Source organism: Penicillium hordei (assembly GCF_028827395.1).
Source record: "Penicillium hordei strain IBT 12815 chromosome Unknown utg000003l_segment0_segment0, whole genome shotgun sequence".
NCBI classification, from domain to species: domain Eukaryota; kingdom Fungi; phylum Ascomycota; class Eurotiomycetes; order Eurotiales; family Aspergillaceae; genus Penicillium; species Penicillium hordei.
Genome location: NW_026623144.1, coordinates 4,033,331 through 4,057,009, shown reverse-complemented (window position 1 = coordinate 4,057,009; position 23,679 = coordinate 4,033,331). Strand labels below are relative to the sequence as shown.

The 23,679-nt window shown below is 48.5% G+C and overlaps 9 protein-coding genes across 9 annotated transcripts; 5 read left to right on the top strand and 4 right to left on the bottom strand.

The window, feature by feature from the left end:
• Positions 1-157: 157 nt before the first annotated feature.
• Positions 158-838, bottom strand: maiA (maleylacetoacetate isomerase MaiA; the record flags this gene model as incomplete). The annotated part of the gene is made up of 1 exon (XM_056897810.1): positions 158-838. The coding sequence occupies one exon, from the start codon at positions 836-838 to the stop codon at positions 158-160; it is 681 nt and encodes a 226-aa protein (XP_056753595.1).
• A 732-nt stretch (positions 839-1,570) lies between these two features.
• Positions 1,571-4,187, top strand: N7537_006752 (uncharacterized protein; the record flags this gene model as incomplete). Its single annotated transcript, XM_056897809.1, has 3 exons — positions 1,571-1,778; positions 1,842-2,469; positions 2,525-4,187. 3 exons carry the CDS (start codon positions 1,571-1,573, stop codon positions 4,185-4,187), a joined length of 2,499 nt encoding a protein of 832 aa, XP_056753594.1.
• A 192-nt stretch (positions 4,188-4,379) lies between these two features.
• On the top strand, positions 4,380-5,723 carry N7537_006751 (isoaspartyl peptidase/L-asparaginase; the record flags this gene model as incomplete). Its single annotated transcript, XM_056897808.1, has 1 exon — positions 4,380-5,723. The coding sequence occupies one exon, from the start codon at positions 4,380-4,382 to the stop codon at positions 5,721-5,723; it is 1,344 nt and encodes a 447-aa protein (XP_056753593.1).
• Positions 5,724-7,879: 2,156 nt separating this feature from the next.
• On the bottom strand, positions 7,880-8,107 carry N7537_006750 (uncharacterized protein; the record flags this gene model as incomplete). Its single annotated transcript, XM_056897807.1, has 1 exon — positions 7,880-8,107. The coding sequence occupies one exon, from the start codon at positions 8,105-8,107 to the stop codon at positions 7,880-7,882; it is 228 nt and encodes a 75-aa protein (XP_056753592.1).
• Positions 8,108-8,473: 366 nt separating this feature from the next.
• Positions 8,474-10,075, top strand: N7537_006749 (ankyrin repeat domain-containing protein; the record flags this gene model as incomplete). The annotated part of the gene is made up of 1 exon (XM_056897806.1): positions 8,474-10,075. One exon carries the CDS (start codon positions 8,474-8,476, stop codon positions 10,073-10,075), a length of 1,602 nt encoding a protein of 533 aa, XP_056753591.1.
• A 2,900-nt stretch (positions 10,076-12,975) lies between these two features.
• Positions 12,976-14,457, top strand: N7537_006748 (uncharacterized protein; the record flags this gene model as incomplete). Its single annotated transcript, XM_056897805.1, has 1 exon — positions 12,976-14,457. The coding sequence occupies one exon, from the start codon at positions 12,976-12,978 to the stop codon at positions 14,455-14,457; it is 1,482 nt and encodes a 493-aa protein (XP_056753590.1).
• A 491-nt stretch (positions 14,458-14,948) lies between these two features.
• On the bottom strand, positions 14,949-16,693 carry N7537_006747 (cytochrome P450; the record flags this gene model as incomplete). The annotated part of the gene is made up of 3 exons (XM_056897804.1): positions 14,949-16,103; positions 16,164-16,436; positions 16,490-16,693. 3 exons carry the CDS (start codon positions 16,691-16,693, stop codon positions 14,949-14,951), a joined length of 1,632 nt encoding a protein of 543 aa, XP_056753589.1.
• Positions 16,694-17,756: 1,063 nt separating this feature from the next.
• Positions 17,757-18,843, bottom strand: N7537_006746 (uncharacterized protein; the record flags this gene model as incomplete). The annotated part of the gene is made up of 2 exons (XM_056897803.1): positions 17,757-18,436; positions 18,495-18,843. The coding sequence occupies 2 exons, from the start codon at positions 18,841-18,843 to the stop codon at positions 17,757-17,759; spliced, it is 1,029 nt and encodes a 342-aa protein (XP_056753588.1).
• Positions 18,844-21,355: 2,512 nt separating this feature from the next.
• Positions 21,356-23,401, top strand: N7537_006745 (uncharacterized protein; the record flags this gene model as incomplete). Its single annotated transcript, XM_056897802.1, has 3 exons — positions 21,356-21,418; positions 21,490-21,916; positions 21,972-23,401. 3 exons carry the CDS (start codon positions 21,356-21,358, stop codon positions 23,399-23,401), a joined length of 1,920 nt encoding a protein of 639 aa, XP_056753587.1.
• Positions 23,402-23,679: the final 278 nt, after the last annotated feature.

The window sequence follows — 23,679 nt, the reverse complement described above, 5'->3', positions numbered from 1 at the left end:
TATAGAGCTGACAATAAAATATCTCGACTACTTCTATTCAGCCAGCACAACTAAGATAAACAACTGCCTGCTATACAACACCATTTTTACTAGCACGGCGATGGAATATTCCAGAAATCTTGATTGGGAGTCAATTCACTACTTACAGCCTTTTTAGCTATTCCTTAATACGAAACTCTTCGGGGGTATCATCCTGTGACCTCCAATGTCCTTCCTTAACAGCCTCCTCCATCTCCAAGTTCTTCACAATCTCATTCGTAACGGGGAACTGACCCAAGTCAACACCAAACCGCTGAGCTCCCCATGCAGCGGGAATCAAACACAAATCCGCAATGGTAATGGAATCCCCAACGCTAAACTTCCCGGCCGATTCCTTAACAACGGCCTCATAAGCCCTGAACCCATCCTCCATCAAATCTTTGGACCATTCAGCACGATCAACACCCAGCGGCCCAACCCGCTTCAGGATCCTGAGATTTGTAACAGGCTGTATATCACAAGAGATAATATCCGCCAGCGTGCGGACTACAGCGCGGGTCTCTGGCTCCGAGATCGGAGGGAGCAGCGCGGGGCCTTGCTCTGGGAATGCTTCTGCGAGATACTCAAGTGCGGCGAGAGACTGTGTAATTTTCACGGGTGCTTTGGAGTTGCGCTGGATTACTAGGGCTGGCACCGTTCCTGAGGGGTTGATAGCCACATGGGCTGGGGAGGATTGTTCGCCCTTTAGGAGGTTCACATAGACGGATTTGAAAGGAATTTGCTTTAGGTGTAAGGCTATCCGGAGCCTGGCGGAGCAGGAAGAGCGGAAGTAGGTGTGGAGAGTCACTGTGTCGGTCATTGTGAATGTATGTGTTGGTAATCGATCTATGGGATATTGGAATAGCAATGATACGAAAAAGGGTCTAGACAAGGAAGAGCATTTGTGATTATAAACCAAGCTACACAGGTTTTAACTACGTCAAGTTATTCTTGCCCAGACACGGATCCTGTGTGCCGGTATACCTTGGTCAAGTGGACTCCCTTGTACCTGTAGAGTACGGAGGCGGAATGATTTCCGTCATAATGAAGCCGAGTTCAAGCGCTGTACATATATTTCGGCTATGACTCTCGGGGGATATCATCTGTATTATTATATTATTATAATTATTTGCCTAGAGCGTGGGCTATTCTACGTACAGTGTAAATCGTACTACTTAGATTGTATTAGAGCTCTTGTGGCTTGCAGCCTTGATACTCTGTGTGATATATATATATATATATATTCTTAACTGTCGGTTCAGCAAGCGATATCACTAATCATATTCAGGCTGAGCTATGACATAATTTCATTCATAGAATACGTTGAAATATATATATGGCACTATTTTGATTGGTAGACTAATTCTCCCCCAAGTTAAAAGTCCTATCCTAAAATGGAGAAGCTTGTGCGGGGCCGACGGATATCGCCGGGTAATAATCCTTGTTCGACACCTCTTTGTCTCCCTGGAATTATCAATAGCATCACAAAATATCCACAGAATCCACATAATCCACCCCAGGAAAGATCCTGGCCGCCCAGGAACGGTTGATGATGGATGGTGTCAGATCCTCCCGTCCGGACAAGCCGTATCAGCGCACTTACAAGGCATGCATCCCTTGCCGGCAACGGAAGGCCAAATGCGACCTAGGATCCGGCCCAGATGGTCTTCCGATCGGCCCACCATGTGCGCGCTGCCGAAGAGAACTAAGGGACTGTGTGTTCCCCGAGAAACGCGCGTGGGAAAGGTCCCGCAAACGAGGTACGCTAGAATTGAATGCTTCACATGTCTGAATCGGCGGGTACCTAACTGGTCAATTTTTAGCGCGGTCACCAGAGAGCTATGAGACAGATGTCTCACCCCGACAGACCACTCAACTTACGACATCTTCGCCTGACACTTCTATCCTAGCACAAAGGCAGATCCAGAACACGCATCATGCGGGCGAAGTAGCCAATTCAACACCCGAGTCCAAATTCCAGCGAGGGCCCAACTTTCAGTCGGGATGGTCATACCATCGGGATCAAGCGGGCTCCCATCGTGGCTCCCTTGATAACCCTTCCATAGGGCCCCCAAGGGCTAATCAGTCCCCTTCTCATACATATGAAAACAACAGACACCCATCGAATTCAACCCTCGCCAGCTCTATGATGCGTACTGTCGTGTCAAGTGGCAATGATGCGCTCAATATTCTCTTCGAAGCTGCAACTGCCCAAGAAGATAACAGTCCCGATACTAGTTCTGAATCACTAGCTGGGCCTCCATCGGTAGGCCCGAGTACTCAAGATCGGACACCCGGCAACCACGATTTCGCGTTTGAGTCGGTGGCGCGGGTAATACGTCCCGTCAAGCTATCCGACGCCACTCAAGACACTCTCAATGTCTGGGAGGCTTGTCGGTTTGTCAAGATGGGCTGGTTCAGTGCTAGAGAGGCTGTTACTTTTATTGATCTGTGTGTTCCCTCGCACGTTCCATGTCTCTGCCAAGTGAATGCTAACCGGAAGTAGGTTCTATAAGAATATGTCGTGTTTATCTCCGATCTTAACTGATTTCTACGCCAACCATCGATATCACTACTGGCTGATTACTCGGGAGCCAGTTCTATGCTCCACCATTCTCATGATCTCTTCCCGCTATCACGTTCTTCCTGGAGCAGGGGGGGAGTCGAGGAATTTCTTTATCCACCACCGACTGTGGTCCCATTGCCAGAAATTGACGATGAGGCTGATATTTGGACAAGAAAAATCCACAAAATGCAAGGTGCGGAGTCTTGGTACTGTGGAGGCGCTTCTGTTGATGTCGGAATGGCATCCTCGCGCTTTGCATTTTCCACCCGAGACGGATGGCTGGGACGATGATTTGATCCCATCAGCCCCCAGGAACCATGAGGATAACGAATCAAGCTCAGCACCTGGTAGCCGCGGGGTAGAAGATATAATTGAACCAGCACGTCGATCTGACCAAATGTCCTGGATGTTGCTTGGGTGTGCTCTCTCCCTTGCACACGAGCTAGGGATATTCGAGACAGAAGGGACCAGCTCACCAGCCGATGAACCAGAATGGAGAGACCAGATGGCAATCCGTTGGCAGCGGGTACAACGTCTGCTATATGTCTACATCAATCAATTAGCTTGGCGGATCGGATGCATGTCACCGATTCCTCAATCATTAAACCATGCTATCCTGGGCGGACGGAAGCCGCAAGGACTGAGTCCACCGGGCAGCACGTGGCTGACGTTCATGGATTCATGGATTGAGCTTACCAAGCTAGCCAAGTCTGTCACTGATATGTTCTTCCCCTCTGCCGCGTTTGCACGCCAGCAACTGCACAGCGGCCGATATGTTGGTCTTCTAGAGCACTTCCGACCTCTTCTCAATCAATGGAAAGACAAGTACCTACAGCCCCAAATACTTGATAAAGCATTCTACAACGATCTATTCATCGAATACCACTTCGTCCGCGTCTACACCCATTCAGTGGGAATGCAAGCAGTAGTGGAGCGTGCTGTCGCAGAGAACAATCCCAACACCTTCGACGGAGTGCGACCTATGACCATCGACCCAACCGACTACGAATACATCCAAGAGGTGATCGAGGGATGTGGCCAGATCTTGCAGAAAGTCACCCATCTAGCCGAAGCAGGGGCGTTGCGGTTCTCGCCAGTTCGAATCGTTCTTCGCATAACTAGTGCCTCGATCTTTTTGATGAAAGCGCTCAGTCTGGGTACACGCCAAGCCAAGCTCCAGGAATCAATTGAAATACTAGAGAAAAGTATCAAAGCACTCAAGTCAAATGCTTTAGATGATGTGCATCTGAGCACGCGGTATGCCGCACTGCTAGACATGCATGTCTCGCGCTTGCGGCGCAATCTACTTGCGTCGTCGAAAGGGGCGAAAAGTAGCCAAGACACTACGCGAAGATCATCCATGGGACCCCCTCCTTGGCCGGGGGCGGACACTGGTGACCGGTCAAATTCCATGAGGTCCCCGGTAGTGCAGGACCCACCACCAGATCTGGGATACATCCCGTCATTGAACGATATTGGGGCAGATAACTGGCTTTCGCTGCCCTTTGATCCATCGATGGCGCCGTTTGATATGAGCCATGGATGTCAATTTCCGATGTATGAAGGTGGAACATTAGACTTTATTTGGAATCTGCCATCGTGATAGAGCCAACTCTACACATGGAATATTCAATTAGGTAGCTTTGTACATAGCCCTCGATGGTCGCAATTATGCAATGATGATAGCAAGATGATACCCTAATCCAGACAAGTTACTCCGCCTTATCTTTCCCCGCACCAAACAACAACCAACATCACAATCCTAACAAGCCCAATTACCTAGATACCAGGCAAAATGACAAAACCAGCATCATTCAAACCAACCCTGATCATCCACGGAGGCGCCGGCAACATCCAACGCTCCAAACTCCCTCCAGACCTCTACGCTACCCACCACGCCTCCCTCCAATCCTATCTCCGCTCAACGCACGCCCTCCTCAAAAATGGCAGCACAGCGCTAGACGCAGCCGTCCACGCCGTCTCCCTCCTCGAAGACGACCCCCTCTTCAACTGCGGCCGCGGCAGCGTCTTCACAACAGCCGGCACAATCGAAATGGAAGCTTCCGTAATGGTGACATCCGTTCACCCCGACGCAACACAGCCAGGCGCAATCAAGCGCGGCGCAGGCGTGATGGGCCTCCGTAATGTGCGTCACCCGATTCGTCTCGCGCGCGAGTCGCTTCTCAGATCGGGTGTCGCCGCTGATGGGTCTAGTGTAGATGACGGCGGGAGTATGCATTCCCAGCTCGTTGCTCCGTACGTTGAGACTCTTGCTCAGGATTGGGGATTAGAGTTTTGTTCCGATGAGTGGTTCTTCACGCAGAAGAGGTGGGACGAGCATATTAGGGGTTTGAGGGGGGAGGAGGAGCCTGTGTTTTTGACTCAGGGGACTGTGGGGTGTGTTTGTCTTGATCAATGGGGGAATCTGGCTGTTGCTACTAGTACCGGTGGTTTGACGAATAAGTTACCCGGGAGAATTGGTGATACGCCTACCCTGGGAGCTGGGTTCTGGGCTGAGGCTTGGGATGAGATTGAGTCAGGTGGTGGTGAGGCAGTGCCGGAAGATTCCTCGGTGGGTGGCTTGCTACGCGGCGCGAGGAATTGGTTGGGGGATTGTATGCCGTCGTTCGTGCGAGATCAGGCCATCCCTATTTACTCGTCCCTTTCGGGTGACGGTTTATCCCGGCAGCTTGACTTGGGATCCGAGAAAGCTTGTCATTCTTATCAACCTTCTGCTCAACACTCTCATCGGCGGGCCATCGCGGTCTCTGGGACAGGGAATGGAGACTCGTTCCTTCGGGTTGCGGCTGCTCGCACGGTTGCTGCAATGCTACGGTTTTCTTCGCCCGGTGTCTTCCCTTATGGCCTTGCAGACGCAGTGACGGCTGTTTCTGGGCCTGGTGGTGAACTTCAACGTTCGGCTGGCTCCAGATGGAAAAAGACTGGCGAGGGCGAAGGAGGTATTATCGGCATACAGGCAGAGCTTTCCCATGTGAACAGGGCATTGGATGTGAAACTACATCGGGGCAAGGTTGTATTTGACTTCAATTGTGGTGGTATGTGGCGTGCTTGGGTAGAGGATGATGCTGCTGGCAACGAAGTTGAGAGGATTATGGTCTTTCGAGGGCAATACCAATAGAATGGGAAGCATCTGTCACTTTGTTGCGCCCTAAAAGTTAATTAGAAAGGATTTCGGGGTTACTATTAGAGAATTATATAGCCTACTGTTACGTACTAGCTAGTTAACTGGTCATAGTTAGGTTAGGTAGGTTCAGGGTATACTTGCCTTAATACTCCTCGAATAGTCTAACGTCAATAATCGGATCGTAACTAAGCTATTGTCGCGTAGGGCCTTACTATAGCCTAAGTCCTATTAAGCGATTAAGGAACTAATACTAGGTAGAGCGCCGAGTAGATCTATAGCGGAGTATTAGTCTACTCGTAAGTATTATTGGGTTATAATTAAAGAGTTATAGTAATCTAAAAGGTAAATATAAGTAATAATATGTAATTAAAGATAAAGAACTAAATTAAGTATATAAGGGAGTATCCTTATGTTACGATATAACCAGACATGAGGCCATTCCCAGATTGGTGCCTCAGGCCTACGGGCGGTTTGACCTCTCCGGAGGGGAATCGCCCGTGTTTCCCTATCTTCTCGGGAAGGGTTCCCCGCAGGAACGGGACCCCGCTCCACGTGTCACATTTCCTCAATTAGACCATATGGAGGAAGTCTGACGGCTCCTCAAGAAACAGTCTTTGACTTTTGGAACCACCTATCTTGTTACCTTCTCCTACCTGATTGACAGGCACCTACCCTGACTTGTAGAGTATCTTTTAACAAGTAAGTAATAGGTTTGATAAATAATAGACTAGCGTATTACTAGAGCTAGCTAAGAAGAGTTATAGCTCTCCGGAGCCTTCGTAGTAGGATATTCTTCTTATAAAAGCCGGAAACTATATTAAAAAGGCAAAGAAGCCTCGGCGATATTTTTAATATTATAGTAATACTAAAACTTCTATTTATCGCCGGACGTAGAAATATAGCGAATATAAGTCGACTCTACGATACTTTCGAGAGAAGCACTTATAGGATCGAAGGTGCTATATATATAACGAAGGTCTACTATATAAGATATATCTTCGTAGGCGTATAGAAGAGGTTTATCGCCTTAGCACCAAACGGAATTACTACATTAAAGAAGATATAGGATCGGATATTGGTACCGATTAATTGGGAGGCTGGTAGGTGTTATGTCAAATTGAAGTACTCTATTTTGTCTATGCTTATGAGCATGTCTAGGTTCATAATATCAATAGGCTATTTAATGTTTCCCTTTTTACATTGAAGCGTTTCGATTGTGGGTGTTATACCTAGATATCTATCACCAAAGACCAATAGTTCGCATTCATCATCCTCCGATTTGAAACGGGCGCTAAAGTGATCAATGAAAGACTACTCCACCATTCAAGTTTAAAATTAAATCAACAAGACCTTGCTTACCCATGTGTTACCGCGCGCGTAAATTTGTTTCAGTTCATTGGTTTTCTACTTACATGGCGTCGAACCGAATGAAGCGGTCTTTCTGGATTTAGTAACTTATCTGCTTTCTTCAGTATGTACACACGAGACAATAATAAATAGCGAGCCTTGATGGCAGAAAATCTGAATCGGAAGGCTCGAAGGGTCGTGTCGCAGTTTCAAACCGCCAAACACCCGTGTCCAATCAGCTTTCCGGAGAACTACAAGTTACCGCCTAGCTTTACCGGCTCTTGGCTTACCCCTGCCATAAATACCAGGTCTTTCTTGCTTCTCCCTTCAACTATGTGTCTTGTATCGACGTCAAGCGTGTGCAAATATGCAAATGTCCGATGATATAGCTTGGAAATGCCTCAATATTTGTAAGCTTCGTAGTGTAACTCCGACACACCAAAATAAAAACATCAGTAGTTGTCCTTAATAAGCCTAATAAGATCATCCGCAACATGCCGTTCCTCCACTTCTTCGTCATCGTACCATCCTCCAAGCTCGCTGACATAATGATAAAGTGGATCATTCTGCATCCGCCATTGATATTGTCTTTCAGCTCTCGCTTTTCGAGTCAGTACACTAGCGAGTCCGTAGTTCCCGATAAGGCTTAAAGTTGTATTTACCTTCTTCACGTCTCTCACGCCTATCCTCTCTGTGTTCTTAGATCGTATGCCTTCCAACCCAATGCCTGATTGCTGCGGCTGGAATGTGATGCAATACTAGCCATTCCCTATTGTGCTAGGGGATTAGAGGGATTTCAACCCTCAGTACTTGCCGAGCTCTTTCCAGAGGGAAAGCAACAGTATTTCGAGAAGACTCGTATCAATTTCTGCCATCTGAACGTCGTTGCGGTGCAAGGCCAGAGCCCAATTTTCCGCCCTCTCTTCCTCGTCAAATACTGAGATGAACGGAGTGAGTCGGTTGCAGTTGTGCCAATTCAGGTGGTCCCTAATAGCTTCAATAATACTAGAAAGAGAATCCGGCGTATTCATAGATGCCGACCATAATCCCCGCTCATTCCGTGCCGTTCGACAGCCGTCATACTGAATACGATACAGCGTGGAGGGAAGGAATTGCAGGTCAACTCGTAGGTTCTGAACATTGGGACTCTTGGGGTCTCTCTGACCATTTTCAAAAAGTGATATCCGCGGTCCTAGTTAGTTAATGAATCATTGGTTGAGTCATCCCGAATACGAGAAGCTCAGAATGGGATCGGCACTACTACCACAGCTCGTTCGCTTATGGCTCACGCACGGATCAATATGCCAAGGACAAAAATATAATACATGCCTTGCTTCCAGCCCCTGCAAGCTTCAATTATTCTGATTATAATCGAGGCACCCTTTAATATTATCGCCATGGTAGCTGACTTTCAAAGCCTACCAAACGAGCTCATTCTACACCTCGGAGAGATGCTCCTTGACAGTGCACTGAACAGCTTGGTCCTCACAAACCGACGCTTCGCCGAGCTTCTCAATCCAATGCTGTGGAAATTGGTCAGCGATGAGGACGAAGGGTCAATGCAAGATCTGCCATTTCCACCTGAAACCAGTGTCAACAATGTGGTCGAACTCCTGGGATACGCAGTTGCAGCACGCAACTCTCTAATGATGCAGAAAGTTATTCGGCTCGGCGATTTCGACTTCGAAGCACACGGGGATGCGATAACATATGCCCTACGCGAAACGGTAGCGCAGGGGAATCAGCCCTGGCTAGAACTGATTCTGAGCAAGGTGGAAGGCCAAGACGATACGGTAGATGCGGAGGCTCTAAGCTCATTAGTACTCCAGGCTGTTGAACTGGAGAATACTGCCATGGTTGAACGGCTTCTGCGGCATGGTCAAATCCACTTTTCATGCTGGGATAAATGTTGTCAGAGTATACTAGGGGCTAAGAACGATCGGCTATTACGCATATTCCTGGATACCGCCCAAACTAATCGAGTCCTGGTAGCAAAGGATCTCGACAAGCCCTTCAGAACCGCCGTAATATCTGGACACATCCCTGTTTTGGAAACGCTGCGACAACAAGGAGCGGAAGTGAACCCCGAGCCAACTGGTCACAGCAGGTACAACCAAGCGCCTTTGCACATAGCGGTTTACAGAGGCGACCATAGCGTGATTACCTGGCTGTTAGACCACGGTGCCAATATCAACGCCCTGGACTCTTCCGGCCAGACTGCTGTTCATATTGCCGCTAGGGATGAAAAGCTTTTACGGCTGCTAGTGGGCTATGGGGCGGATGTGCGTCTTATAGGCAGGAACGGATACCCACCTTTGGCACGAGCAGCACGTTCAAAATCCCCGGACGCGTTCAATTATCTCCTCTCATTCTATGATAACCTCTCATTGCAACCAGAGAATATCGAATGGTATTCGTGCGCATTATTGGGGGCCGAGTGTCCCGAGATCATCTCCTGCCTATTAGATCGAGTCGATCTGACTAAATACGGGGAGGATCTCTTATTCCGCGCTAGACAATCCTGCAGCATCTTATTACTGAAAGCACTTGTGGCTGGGGGTGTCTCCCTGGGGGCACGCTTTTGGGGCGGAGGTACCATTCTCCATCACTACGCATATCGCCCGATCTGGGTTTGGCGTAGGGGTTTCGATGATCTAGAGAGAGAGCACGTTGCCGCTGCAAACTTTATCCTTGATGTGCATCCGGAAGGACTACACGAGGTGGACAAGGATGGAAATACTCCTCTTCACCTGGCTGCGGGCACCACCTTCCGTCTCATGGTGCAAACCCTGCTAGAACGCGGTGCATTCCCTTTAGCGTTGAACCTCCAGGGGGATACGCCTATCGATAGTGGACGGAATGCCATTCTAGAACGTCGTGAATATCTTACAGGGATGGGGCCAAGCGGTTTGGCACGGAACAACCCCGAAGAGGTGTACGACTTGTTGAAATCTTATGGGTCCCCTGAGCAAGAACGAAGGTTGATGAATGACATATAAAGAATTTTCTCACCTCTTATTGCCCGTGACTGTCAGAGTATGCTAGGATATTACAGCTATTAACAGACGCATGTCATGCTGGATTATGTTTCTTAAAAGAATCGCCCGCAAATCACCCGCAAGACCACAAATCACCGAGCTCATTTGTTGCCGATGATGATGATGGAATATCGTAGCCAAATTATAAGTCTTGAGTCATCAGACATCTTTGGATCTGAGTCTCACGACTGTGCGGGCCGTGAAGCCGTAGAAGACGCTAGTGGGCGGTCTGGTGGCCTAGTAGGTCTTGAGACCGCGGTCTTAGAATCTGCTGGGTCTCTAGCTCTGTCTACCGCCCCCGGGTCAATGTCACTAAACCTAAGTACGTATTCTTACATGAGCAAATTTTAGTTTTAAGCTACATGTCATCAGCTTTGAAATATATTTCTTATAATCGCCTAGGATTTTAGCCTCTAATCTAACAGCCTTAGTGGCCTTTTGACAATCAACACATGCTGAACTATGACTTCGATTTTCTCGGGCCATGAGAACAGTTTCGCATAACCTTTATAGTCTCTAGGCAGAACAGGTACATATTACAAAACTAAGACTCTTAACAGTATTCTTATTCCAACTCCTCCCATAGCCTGATATCTGACAATCTTACCCTTAGTCGGATTATCTGATCCGCCCCGCCTTAAAGAACTCGAAATAAGACTAATATATACCAACACCACCAAATAGATAAACATACGAGCCCTCATTATGTTGCGGCACACTTTGGCTATGCTACTTGAGGCAAATATACTTTTTCAAGCTAAAGGCCTTTGGTCTGGCTTTATGGGGACCCTGACCGAGCTAAAAATGGGTTATGGGTCTTGTGGATCGATCTGAGATCGTCCGAATCGTCCCCACACTGACGTAGCACCGTTTTCTCCTTTCTCGAGAGGCCTTTCTTTACGATCAGAGACTGCCAGGGTGAGGGTAGTCGTGCCACAAATGGTGCTGAAGCGTCCAGAGAAATTATTTTATCTTCCTCGAAGTTTATGTATGAAGTCGACTTGTTGCCGTAGTGGAGGTGCGTGGGGAAAGCCTATTGGATGTGTGCCGGAGGTTTATTCATATCTTGTGTCTCATTAAAGGCTCGAAGGCTCAAATGCGTTTGTGTTCGTAGTCACTATTTGTATTGGGCTCTTTTGTGCATTCTGCTGACAGCCTCTAGGAAGCTGCCCTGCTATGTAGCAGAGTGAGCAACCTTGTGAGAGTTGTGGGAGTCGGGAAACATTTCCTCAAGGCTGATCTCGCCTCCGTCGACCGCTCTGTCACACCCTGGCTAATCGTCGCTGGACACAGACCGTGGTACTCAACAGGAGGGTCATCAAACGTCTGTGGTCCCTGTCAAGAGGCTTTTGAAGGCCTGTTTTACCAGTACGGCGTTGACACCGCGTTCCAGTTATTAGCCTCTATATATAGCTGACTACATCAGGGCGCTAACCCGAAGGGGAAGGAAGCATCCAGCAGGAGGAGTGAGAGGAGTGATCACCCTAACAGTTAACGGCCCGTCCCCCACCTAACACGGTGTTGGTGCTGGTCGGCTCAACATAATTCTCGGATTAGTTCCCAAATCTGGAGGTACCTGTGTGTTTAGTCAGCTTCCTGAAAAGCCAGACTAGGTGAGGCTCGTTACATTAGGTTGTTGATTGGCTTCCAGGAAGATGACTAAAGTGACCCTCAATCGCAACAGCGAAAACCAAAAGGGTGTCGCGAGACTTCCGCCACAATAATCTCCCCCACGGCAAACAAAGTAGAGACGGGAACTTTTTGGTCCTTTCTTCGTCCTCAACTTGGATGCACCGAAAGCGGGTTGGTTCTAGATTTTGAATAGGGTCCCTACCTTCCAACACCAGTTCAGAACCGAAAGCAACCTCTAGACGGCGCGAAAGACTTTTTAACTTGGTATCTCTGTAAACAATTTGAATGATACGGGGCTTCATAAACTAAGATCAAGTACAGATCTTCCTTAAAAGAGTCCAGTCCCTCCATCTGGCTAATAATCAGCTTCTAGGGGGCTGATAAACTTTGTCTTGAAATGCGAAGTATAAATGGGCCTACAGGAGAAATTGAGGAACGGGACTAAAGGAGAATAAAGGCTCACAAGGAATCACACAAGAGATTAAGTAGAAACTGATATGATGGTCTTCTTCCAAGAACGAGATAAAACTAGAACAACGTATGAAAGTCTTCAGGTGCAATGATACATAGTGAATCATTAGCGTATGGCGGGTTGGTAGATATATTGGATTTCGTTGGGGCTGTCAGCTCGGGGAGTCTCCCTTAGGTCCTAGAGCCTTTTTACGAGTCTCCTCGAACTGGAACCCGAGTTGGGTGGGGTGTCCAGCTCGATAGTGAAAGACGTTAGTTTAACTAGTTAGCTAGTTACTCAAAAACAACCTTACATAACTACATAACTTACGCAAGTCAACGAGAGATTAGATGCGTTGGAGATGAGTCTACGGGTGCGTCACTTGCTTATGAAATACGTTCTGGGTGAATATTGGAACCTTGGAACTAAGGCGGTGAACGCAACTCCCATCCAACATTGAAGCCTCGCAAAACCAGATGGGCCACGGCCAGCACCTCATGTGTTCCTATAAGGCAATTGACCCTCCCGAGATTAAGATGGTTGAAGAATCAAATACTAGAAGAACGAGGGCAAGCCATCCAAAGGTTCGCTCTGGCTGCCAAGCGTGCAAGTAAGTAAGCTAACATGCGGGCTACTAGCGAGATCTCCGGTAACTAATATATCACTCTCTAGAATTCGGCGCAAAAAGTGCGATGAAATGTACCCGTCATGTCTGAAATGCACCAATACGGGCCGAGTATGCGAATACGTGGAGACTCTGGACCGGCGTAAACGCGGAATGCGAGACATACAGGTCATCAGCCCGGCCCCAAATGCGGCCCCCTACTCGGCCCCCCATTCAGCCCCCGGTTATTTCGTGGCACCACAGTTACTCGATCCAAGCCAAGTGGGTCTTTCACACACCGAACGATGGTACCTCGATTTATTCAAGACGCATACTTCTACAAAATGTACTGGATATATGGTCGATGACTTCTGGCAGCGACTCGTTCACCAGGTCGCCTCGGAGGAACCTGCTGTGCGACATGCAGCCATTGCTTTGAGCTCTATGCATTGGCAATTTATACAAGAAGCCGACTGTTTCAAATCGAAGTCCCTGGTCAAGGCTAAGCCTAGTGCAAGTAAAATCCCGTCTTTCACGCTAGCGCAGTGCACTAAGGCCCTTGTTTCTCTACGGCAGAGACTAACGAAGGGAGATACATATACGACAAGCAGCGCGCATAGAGAGGCCGTTCTTGTTTCGTGTATTATGCTGGTGTCGCTGTCTCTCTTCCAGGGCGATGTTAAGGCCGTGACCTCGCACCTACGGTCCGGTTATAATGTGCTTATGGAATGGCAGAAGGTCAATTTTGATGGGAATTCCTCAGGACTGGTCCTAATGCGCACATTTTCAGATCTACAGCTACACCGGCTTACATTCTCTCAAGCATTGAATGATATAGACGCAGAAGCAGACGATCTACCGCTCTGGCAGGCGATTACCGTATGCCGACCTATATATGGGCATTCGGGAGTGTCTGAAATTGATTTTGTGATTATCATTGGGGCAGCTATCATGGCGAATTATCCGCAGGGACTCGAACTCCGCGTAGGATCTAGTCTACGGGGGCTGAACGCCGCCCTTGCCGATCTACTCTATCAGAATAATGTGGAAAAGACGGTCGAAGAGAGATTAAAGAACTGGAAGAGCGAGTTCCATGCTTTCATCTCGACACATAGGGATACCTTATCTCCACAAGACCGCGGCCCGATTATACTGATCGAGCTATGGACTATGTCCTGTGATACCCTACTTGATGCTCTTAGAAGCCCGCTGGATGAGATGGCTCACGATTCCTGTTTGCCCCTTTTCCAGCGGATAAACGAATTGGCAGCACTTTACTTGAGCTTGGCGGAGCAAGCTTCCATGTTCTCCACTAAACCCATGCTTCTGCAAATACTATATTTCGTTGCCTGTAAATGCCGCGACTGGCATACGCGCCGGGCGACAGTACGCCTATTGCGTGATTTCCCGCGACGAGAAGGTCTCTGGACGTCGGACCATTTCATCGCTGTAATGGAACACGTTATCAATCAGGAGTCTGCTGGTTTGACGCCTAATGACGTGATTCCACGCGCAGCTCGTATTGATCTGATGCATATCAATCCCGTGGATCAGTGCAAGTTCAATTTATGGTATCATCGACCTTGCACCCCCGAGGAGGTTGCCAATGGTGCCGATGTCCATGGAAAATGGACAACCGTAGCGCTATCAGCTTAATGGCACCAACGAGTCAAAGAGGAAACCAAAAACCAACCACGCAATTAGCAAAAAGCTAGCATCTAAAATTTTGGCAGTTTTTGTTGGCCAGTGAAGTGGTTATGAACCAACAAGGAAGGATTGCGACATGATACTATCTCGTCAGCTGGTCTCCCGGGGTCAGGTCGCAATGAGTTTGGCTGGGTCAGGCTGTTCAGGTAAACAATGAGTGGGATTGGTTGCTTAGTTCTCAGTGAGCAAAAAGCGGCGAGGGTTGAGCACTAAAACGAAAAGTGAAAGCCCAGACATTATTGCAGAGATCGAAGAGTGTATAGTATTCCCAGCGATCACTAATGAATATATATCCGTGTAAATCAACTGTTAAGTACAGTATCTATCACAACACTCCGATAGCTCGCCTTGAATAGCGCTAACACAAAACCACCCAAAAAACCACCACCATTATATACCGCAAAGACCACGGAAAACCAAAGCGCACATCTGATTCAAATCTACCACCCCTCCAACGGCGTAAGCAAGGCAAGTACTCCGTCTTTAGGTGAAACAGTAGCACCCTCCCGCATCTCCAACTTGGCATCAGGAAACTTCAACTCCATGTGAAACCGACCAACAGTAGCAGCAATCAAGCAAGCAAGCTCCGCCTTCGCAAAACCCTGCCCAATGCACCCACGTGGACCATGCAGGAAAGTCAAAAAGGCATAATTATTAACCGCACCGCCGGTATTAGCCTTACCGGGACCCATAAAGCGGTCCGGATTGAATTCGTTCGCGTCTGGTCCCCACAACTCTTCCAACCGGTTGATGATCTGCGGAGACATCGTGAATGTGGTACCGTTGGGAATATGTGAGCCGGCAATACTTGTGTCACGAACCGCCTTGCGTGTGGTTGTCGGCACAGAGGGGTGGAAACGGAGGACCTCGTTGCACACTGCATTTAAGTATGGCAGATTATCAATGGCGGCTGCGGAGATTGGAGTCGGGTCGTCCGCGGAGGGAAGATTAGCACGGATTTCATCCCGCAGACGGGTTTGGACGTTGGGGTTCTTGCAGAGTGCGTAAACGGCCCACTGTAGTGCTGAGGCGGTTGTCTCGTGGCCTGCGCCTAGGAAGGTCATGGATTGGTCGACGAGGTTCTCTTCGTCGAAGGTGCCGCTGGTGAGTGCAACGGAGATAATGTCAATGCCGGTTTCGGAATTGGGGTCTTCCATCTTTGCCTTCTTCTGTCGGATCATCTGTCGCGCGACGTTGCGGATGACCTCGCCACTCTCCTTGACATCTTTGTTGCGTTTCGTCGGTAAGGAGTGGATCCACGCTGGCCTTCCGAATAACAGACTTACGACGAAAATGATTTTCGTGATGAGGGGTGGTGATGACATAACTTTGCGGTAGGATTGGTTGAGAGTGTTGTTAGGATCACGGAGAGAGTCGAAGTCGTGGTCCATACCGGCGACGCCGATGATATCCAAGGTTGCTCGACTGGCCCAGTTACTGATCTGAACTGTATTGTCGGCATTACCACTGGCCTTCCTGCTCTGTAGGTCTTTCTCAATCATCTTGACCATTTCTATACTCTTGTCCCAGAAGACTGGATAGAGGTTCTTGATGTGGCGATAGGCAAAGGCTGGCAGAAGATTCTTGCGTTGCATCTGGTGGAGATATTGTAAGTTTAAATCTATGCAGAGTGGCATTTGAAGGGTCAAATTTACCTTGTGCTCTTCGCCTTCAGCAAGTAGGATTCCGTCACCTGTAATGCGCCGCAAAACTTGCCGAACCAATTCGGGTTTTTCAAAATCGTAAACTTTCGTAACAAGCACCTCGCCCAATGCTTTTGGGCTTGTTACGGCCACTCTTTCGAGGTTTGCGATCATATAGTACCGGATGAGACCTTGATCGGGCCTGTTCTTCGCCCACTCCCGTAATTTCGGATAGGGAGTCTCAAGCAGGAAACCCGTCGAATTCCCCCTGAGCCAACTTCGTCCCTAGATACTATTAGGCACGTTTATCGGACCCATAGGAATGATGAGGAGCCTACCGCAGGTGAATAAATGTGTTTCAAGGGAGTGAAATAATCGGGATAGAACACAAGCTGATAAAGAATCCTTGACACAGTAATGATCCCGAAAAGGACAGCGAATGTCACAATCCTTGAGTTGAAAATAGCGTACTCCGGCTTGAAGTATATCCCGGCGGCGAGGCCGACATAGAGAATGGTGAAGCTGTCGCTGACGTGTCCCATTGCTAGGGGTTTCTGGATGGTCCGGGGGGAAATATATTGTAGTCTGACAGCCCAGATCTCACATAGAGCGGAGAAGATTAAAGTAGATCTTCCTGTTACCAAGGGCCCTCTTGGTTTCGATAGTTCCCTAGTAGTGAAGAGCCGCGTGTGGGGTGTAGATGAAATGACAAAGTGCTTGGCTCTCGTTGGCTCAATAGATCTGCATCCTATACAGAGTACTTCATTCGGTCTCAGAGACAGCAATGCACACTGGAAAGAATATGGATGACCTTTGCAGATGTGAGATGAATTTAAATCGGGAAAAAAAGCCGCAAGGGATACAACTTTGAGATGGTTGCCTGGAATTACCAATGACAAGCGCAGAGTTTCCAAGGTTACAAACAGATAAAATTCAAACACCGTAACAACATTTGAACTGTTGCAAGGTTATAAGATGAAAGGAGAATTTCAATGGAGTCGAGGATTGTTTTTCACGATCTCTTTTTATACGGAGTAAGGGATTCAAACCTAGCCCCTCGCAATCGATACCGGATTAAGCGATACTGGATCCGCGAACAGACCCCTGTCTTCCATGACATGGCGAATTATACTTTGACATATAACAACTCGGAAAATTGTGTCGAGCATATAAATTTACATTTTTCGAATGTCAACTTGCATTAGATTCCCAAGGAGGCACCTGTTATGATTATGTCATCAGATCGGCCCCGATCCCCTGGTGATCCATGGATGTAAGCGGGTCCCCCCAGCAATTCCATAGTTCCTCCCTACCGAGGTCCCCACCTAGCCATTATCCATTATCATTTATGCTTGAGAACAGATTGCCCATTCAGATTGGGTACGATTACATGTATGCTACCGAGGCCCGAAATCGATGAATTAATGATTAGGGTGGAAGCTGGTTTCAGTAAGGACTGTCCAAACACGAAGAAATATATCATTTACTGGAAGCTCTAACTCGCATGCCCGCAGTATTACAGGACAAAGAATGGGAATGCCTCTATCAATACCGCACCTGCTCCTAATCAAAACTCGACAACATCACCAAAAGGTAGCCTCCAACTCAGACATCCGCCGACCCTACAATTCTATTAAACTCCCCAACCGTATGCTTCCAAACCTTCTGTGCCATCCCCTGCTCGCGCAGTCCAGCCAACAACTCAACGACCTTTGGACCAGCATGCTCCCCACTCCAGTGAATACTGTAAACCCCACTCCCAATCTTCCCATCCGTCCCACTGGCAACCTCAACCCCCTCCGACAAAGGCACACCAGAGGAAGCTTCCGCCGCGGTATCGGAACGGGCACGGGGAGGATACTTTGCACTCGTAGCGAAGAATAGATGTCTCTCCCCGGACTCCCGGATCGGGATATATATTAATGGCCCAATAATCATAAGCACGATAGTCATAAACCAGGCCAGCAGAGTATTCGACTCGCGTCCAATCCCTGTCTTAACTGCACCGGGGTAATCGTTAATAAACGTCACTTCTGGCGCTTGCTCGGCCAGTGTTTCCAGTGCCATATCAGTCATGGACACAAGATGTCCACGTATCTTTAGCATGGACATCGTCTTTCCTTGGAAATCGGTTATGTCAATGGGACCTTCGTGGCCGCCAGCTAGGACACTGACGACACGTCGTAAACTTGTTGCTTGTTTGAGATTTGGGAGGAGATTGGCGATGAATCGTGTTCGCGCGTAATATCCAGTTGCAGACATGATATGGAGGCCTTCGGATGTATCTTTTTATATCATGAGCAACTATGCTTTTTTCTTATCGGGGATGTGAGAATGCCCTACCTTCTCCGCACCGAATAGTTCCACAGCTAAGGAAGAGGATGTTGATACTCTTTTCCTTACTCCGAATCTCGCGACAGGCCGCGTCGACGTTCCGAATTAGACTAACGTCCGCTTGGATGAAAATGAATTCTCCCTCCGGGTTCAACTGGCGGCATTCGGCTGTGATGCGGGCTGCGGCTTCTTGCGAGCGGCCGATGAAGTACGCGCGAGGTGATCGGGCTGACCGGGCGAATTCTTTTAGGGCTGCTTCGCCGATGCCATTTGTTGCGCCTACAAAGACTGCCACGAGACCTGGGAGCGTGGTGGCGATTTGGGAATTTGAGGACTGGACGTCTGGTAGAGAGACCATTTTGGATGTTGGCGATTGGAGTGTCTGTCGTCAATTATGGAGGTTATTTGAGGTTATCATTCTATGTATTTATATTGCAGGGATATCGCTCGTATTGTGCTATGTTCTGTTCGGTCCATCGATAGGCCGTCTCGGACATAAGACGGACGAAGCCGAGACGGACGAATGAAACCCCGGGAATTTAACCTTCGCACAAGGCATAAGCAAAGCTTTGTCTATTTGTCAGATTTAGTAGAAGCGTGAAGATATTATAAATGTACATGACAAAAACAGTTGGTCGCTCATTCAGCCTCAAGGCGTCTTTCTGGCAATCATCCTATAATTCCCAGATACAGTCTCATTCGAGAAACTCATATATTATTTTGGATCTTCCCATATTTAGGTAGAGCCTATTCACCATCTATTCTGACTCGAGAATTGCTTCTTAGTAGGACGATTCTCAGTTCTGGATGAGAGCATCGGCCGGAGCATGTCGAAGATAGCATATCTCTCCTTTGCGAATGTTACCTAGGTGAACGTCCCCATAGGCAATTCCTTTGGCATACACATAAACCACAGCGTGAGCGAGTTGCGCAGCTAATGGTCTGGCTACGTCAAGCTAGAATAAGCGGATCCGCGAACCATCTTTCGACCCGGAGAGGCTAGCCCTCGCCGTCGCTACAACGTAGCAAGTATGACTGCCGCTTGGACCGTGAATACTGAACCTATCTAAAATCGAAGGGACTATTGTCTTTCTAGGAGTATAGATTGGAGAATAATGAGGGCGAGTGAGAGTTGATATAATGTCCACTTTCTTTAGGTTCGAGTTTGCTATACAAACTTTTAGGGCAACATATTTATTGGATTGTTCATCGCAGACCAGCCACGTAGTTGAATATGACCCATTTCTTAGCTTATGAACAATTCGATATCGACTGTGAAAGTGATCTCCGATTTGTATGGGGTGATAACCCCCTTGGTCGGTAGTTCTCAGATCTTTCGACTTCCTCAAGGGACTTATAGAGGAAACGGATGTTAATCTCTTCACCATCAGGTGTTCATTGAGGTGAATGCGGTGAGAATGAACGGACAGCGCTGTTGATTGTGATGAAGCAGTCGCATATGCATCTTACGAAGGACACGAGCATGAACTCGGGAACATAATCCATGTGCAACGACCGAATGGCCAATGAGAACAGTTTACTGATTGCCGTATTATGTATAGATATTGGGCTAAAAGAAGTTAGATAAAAGAGATGAATGTTGATGAAATATAGCGCGACTCGCTGGAATAGCTTTTGAGGCTGGGCGCTGTCTGATTGGGGGATTGCTGCCGATCCGGGGGTGGAGATAAGGCCGTTCTTCGTCAGCTCCGACATTGAAGGTTTCACTTTCAATGTTTGGGGATGGGCTGTTTCGTAGGGAAGCGCCTCGGAGCCCTCAGGTTAGTGCTCGTTGAGGCCAAGTCTTGGCGTTGGTCTTGGAAATGAGCTTGTCCTTTCCAAGGTTAGACATGATCATGTGATGTCTAAAATAGGTCATGACACCTTAGGTATCAACATGTTTGTTTACTCCTGTTCGAGATCAAGAGAGTATAGCACAAAACATAAAAAAAGATAACCCCAGAAGGCCACGTCGGAAATATCAAACTGTGTAGCGCCCGGAGTGAATCAAGCGCTTACATGGGCCGGCTCCTGGCGCGTGCGGATGGCCAGTGAGCAGCCAGAATGGATAGTGTCGGGGGTCCCATCTTATCTGTCTCAGGGTTTTAGTGGGCCAGTGATAGGAATTGTTACCAGAAAAGGTATTCTGTCAATAGCCCCGGGGTATTGATGAAGGTAGCCTAGAACATTCCCAATTTAGAACATTAGAAGAACAGACAAAAGAGAAAAAAGAAAAAGAAAAAGAAAAAGAGCCCAAATGAACAAAAAGAAGACAGACCCTGTCAGCCCTAAAAAGTAAACCCGCTCGTGCCTGTAACTTCCCGCGTCCCCACACCCCTGCCGAACTCCTCATCTCCCCTCGTTTCACTTCTCCTTTCCCAACTTCCATTTGAGTCACTCATTTTTCCCAGGTTCAAAGCTGGGGAGGTTGCCACACTCTTTCAACCCTATTTTCGCCTATTGGCACTGGTAATTGCGCATTCTTTCTCCACGTACTGCCCCTTTCTTGGCGAGATCGGCGGTCTTCAATGAAAGTCCGTCTATTGTCGCTTTGAATACCCCAATGCGCGCCCAGAATACCGGCGCTTCATTGTGACCATATACACGTGGCTTGCATTCTTCGATACCTGACACCACGATCAGCCTCCCTCCTTGCCTTCTGCAGGTATGCGCCATTCGCGCGGTTAATATACCACCACTCCCCTCGTTGCGCCTGACCTTTGTCTCTCTTTATTCTTTACACCTATTTCCAACCTCGATCACGACTTTTTCCCGGCTGGCCCGAGGAAGTCGACGTTTTTGTCCGTGATCGCGCCATTCTTTCCAATTGTCCGTGATCACTCCCTGGCAGGACCAGGTCAATTGACACAATGCTGTGTGGTGGAGACCGTGAGAAGGGAGACGTCGCGATGGAGGAGAAATGGGACTATGTGGTAGGTCTACAAAATCACCGTGTTAAATATGCTGTATAGGTGGTTCGGCATACTCATAATTACTCCCTTAGAATTTGGACGACTTTAAATCGGAGTCTTGCCTGACGCCCTTCTCATATTTCTTCTTATGGGTGTTCCTATTTATCTCAATCGCAGTCTACGGTGTCGATACATTCACTGCAGTCAACTTGCTGGCTTTCTCTCGATGGTCCGGTAGAGTTGAACCCGCCATTCCCTTCAATATCTCCCGTTGGATTTTCGCCGCCTGCATTATTGCTTCGTTCATTCTTTTGGCCTACCGATGGATACATGCCGTCCGCGCCATCCGATCGGGTAGTATTACTCGCAGCTTCCTGGATCCGCTGGCCGTGCGTATTCAGAGTATTCGATTCGGCAGGCGGGGTCGTGGGTACAGGAGATTCCTTGTCTTCGCTGAATTAACCAAAGACAGGAAAGCGGCAGAATATGTTGCTCTTTATGCATACTTCTCTTTCCAGTGTGGGTATACCACTATGGCTCACTAGTCTTCAATAATTGCTAACGGAGCTTTTAGTCTGGATGAACACGATCTTCGCAGATGGCCCGCGTCAAGTTCTCAATGCCATCACTCTCTATTCGGTCATGCAAATGGACCTCATTCCTGGGGGAAAGAATGCAGCCCATGATGATGGAAGTTCCTCGGCTGCTCAATTCTTCAACAACGTTAAGATTTTGGCCGAGGACAACACCCTTCAAGCTGTGGTCTTGTTCGGTATGCTTTTCACCCTGGTCATTTGGGTCCTATCGGTTCTCAAGTTGATCTCGGCAATTGTACTCTACTTGATCTTCCTGTTCCACCACATCCCAGCGGAAGACGGTACTCTTTCGAGGTACTGCCGTCGAAAGGTTGGCCAACGTCTGAAGCGCATCGTGCACCGCAAGAACAATAAGGCCCTGGCAAAGGGACTCAAATTACAGAACCGAGCACCCACTCAGCCATCGCTAGCCACGGATTCGAACCCGACTCTGCCGTCTTTCGCCGAAGACAAGGTCCCTGCAGTGGCTTCGTTGTCGCGAAGTACTACCCAGACTACTTTGCCGCCTTACTCGCGATCGACTTCGACAGCGCCGACGCACAACCCGACACTGCCGAATCTGGACTTCGATGCCAAACCAACACTGGCCCGAACCGGGACTTCTTCTTCAGCTATGTCCGAGTCCGCTTCACTGACCGGCAATGCGGCCGGAATGGGATACACTCCCCTTGATGGGCAGAAACCGACGCTTCCGACACTTCCCCCGGTCCCTCCCTTACCGGCTAACGTTCCATCACGGAAGGCCACTCCTCACTCTCAAGCGACTCCTGCGCCATATGGCAATGATGGTCGTAATACCCCCGGCCCTGGATATCGCAACCTGACTGATAGCTCTGGTTCTCGAGCATATCAGAGTCACACCCCAGCGCCCGATTATTCTTCGGCTGACATGGACCCATCCGATGATTACGATCATTACAACCGTGGCGATGCGCCAGCCCACTACGACCCATACGGTCCTCCGAGGGGTACATACGGCGGAGAGGACGAATATGGAGCAAGATACGCGCCTCCCGGTGGCCAGAGAGGTCCGCCTCGCACACAGCAAGATTACTATCCACAGGATCCATACGATACAAGATCCTATACGCCGGCCGGCACTGGTGCGACGCCTGCTCCTTACCGAACAAACACCCCGGCAAGCTACCAACCACCGCCCCCACAAGCAGCCGCATACGGACAGCCACCACAAAGGACGCACACTCCAATGAGTGCAGCAACTCCCGCTCCTGAAAACGGTGGCTATACAGCTTTTAACCCGTCGATGGCTCATCATACACCCCAGCCTCGCTCCCAGGGACCTCCTGGTCCGTCCAGCTATACTCGGGCAAATACCGCTTCGCCCTCGGCCATGCATTGCGCTCCGCCAGGACACACATTCAATCGCGCAAATACCCACCAATATTGATAAGGCTCATCCTCGTAGCATTCAAATGAAGGCTATGACACCTTATTATGATGAAAACCAGGAGCTGGCTCTCCTGTGATTGATGACCGGTCTACTCTCATACTGATCACGACCAGCGAGCCTCTCGAAGTTTTGTACATACCCCTATTTCCCTTACTTTGATATCCTTCCTCAAATTCTTATTCCCGATGACATGAATTGATACCTTTTATTCACCCATCTACTACAATGTATAGATAGCAAGTAGCTCGAAAGTAATCTTGATATCCCATTATATT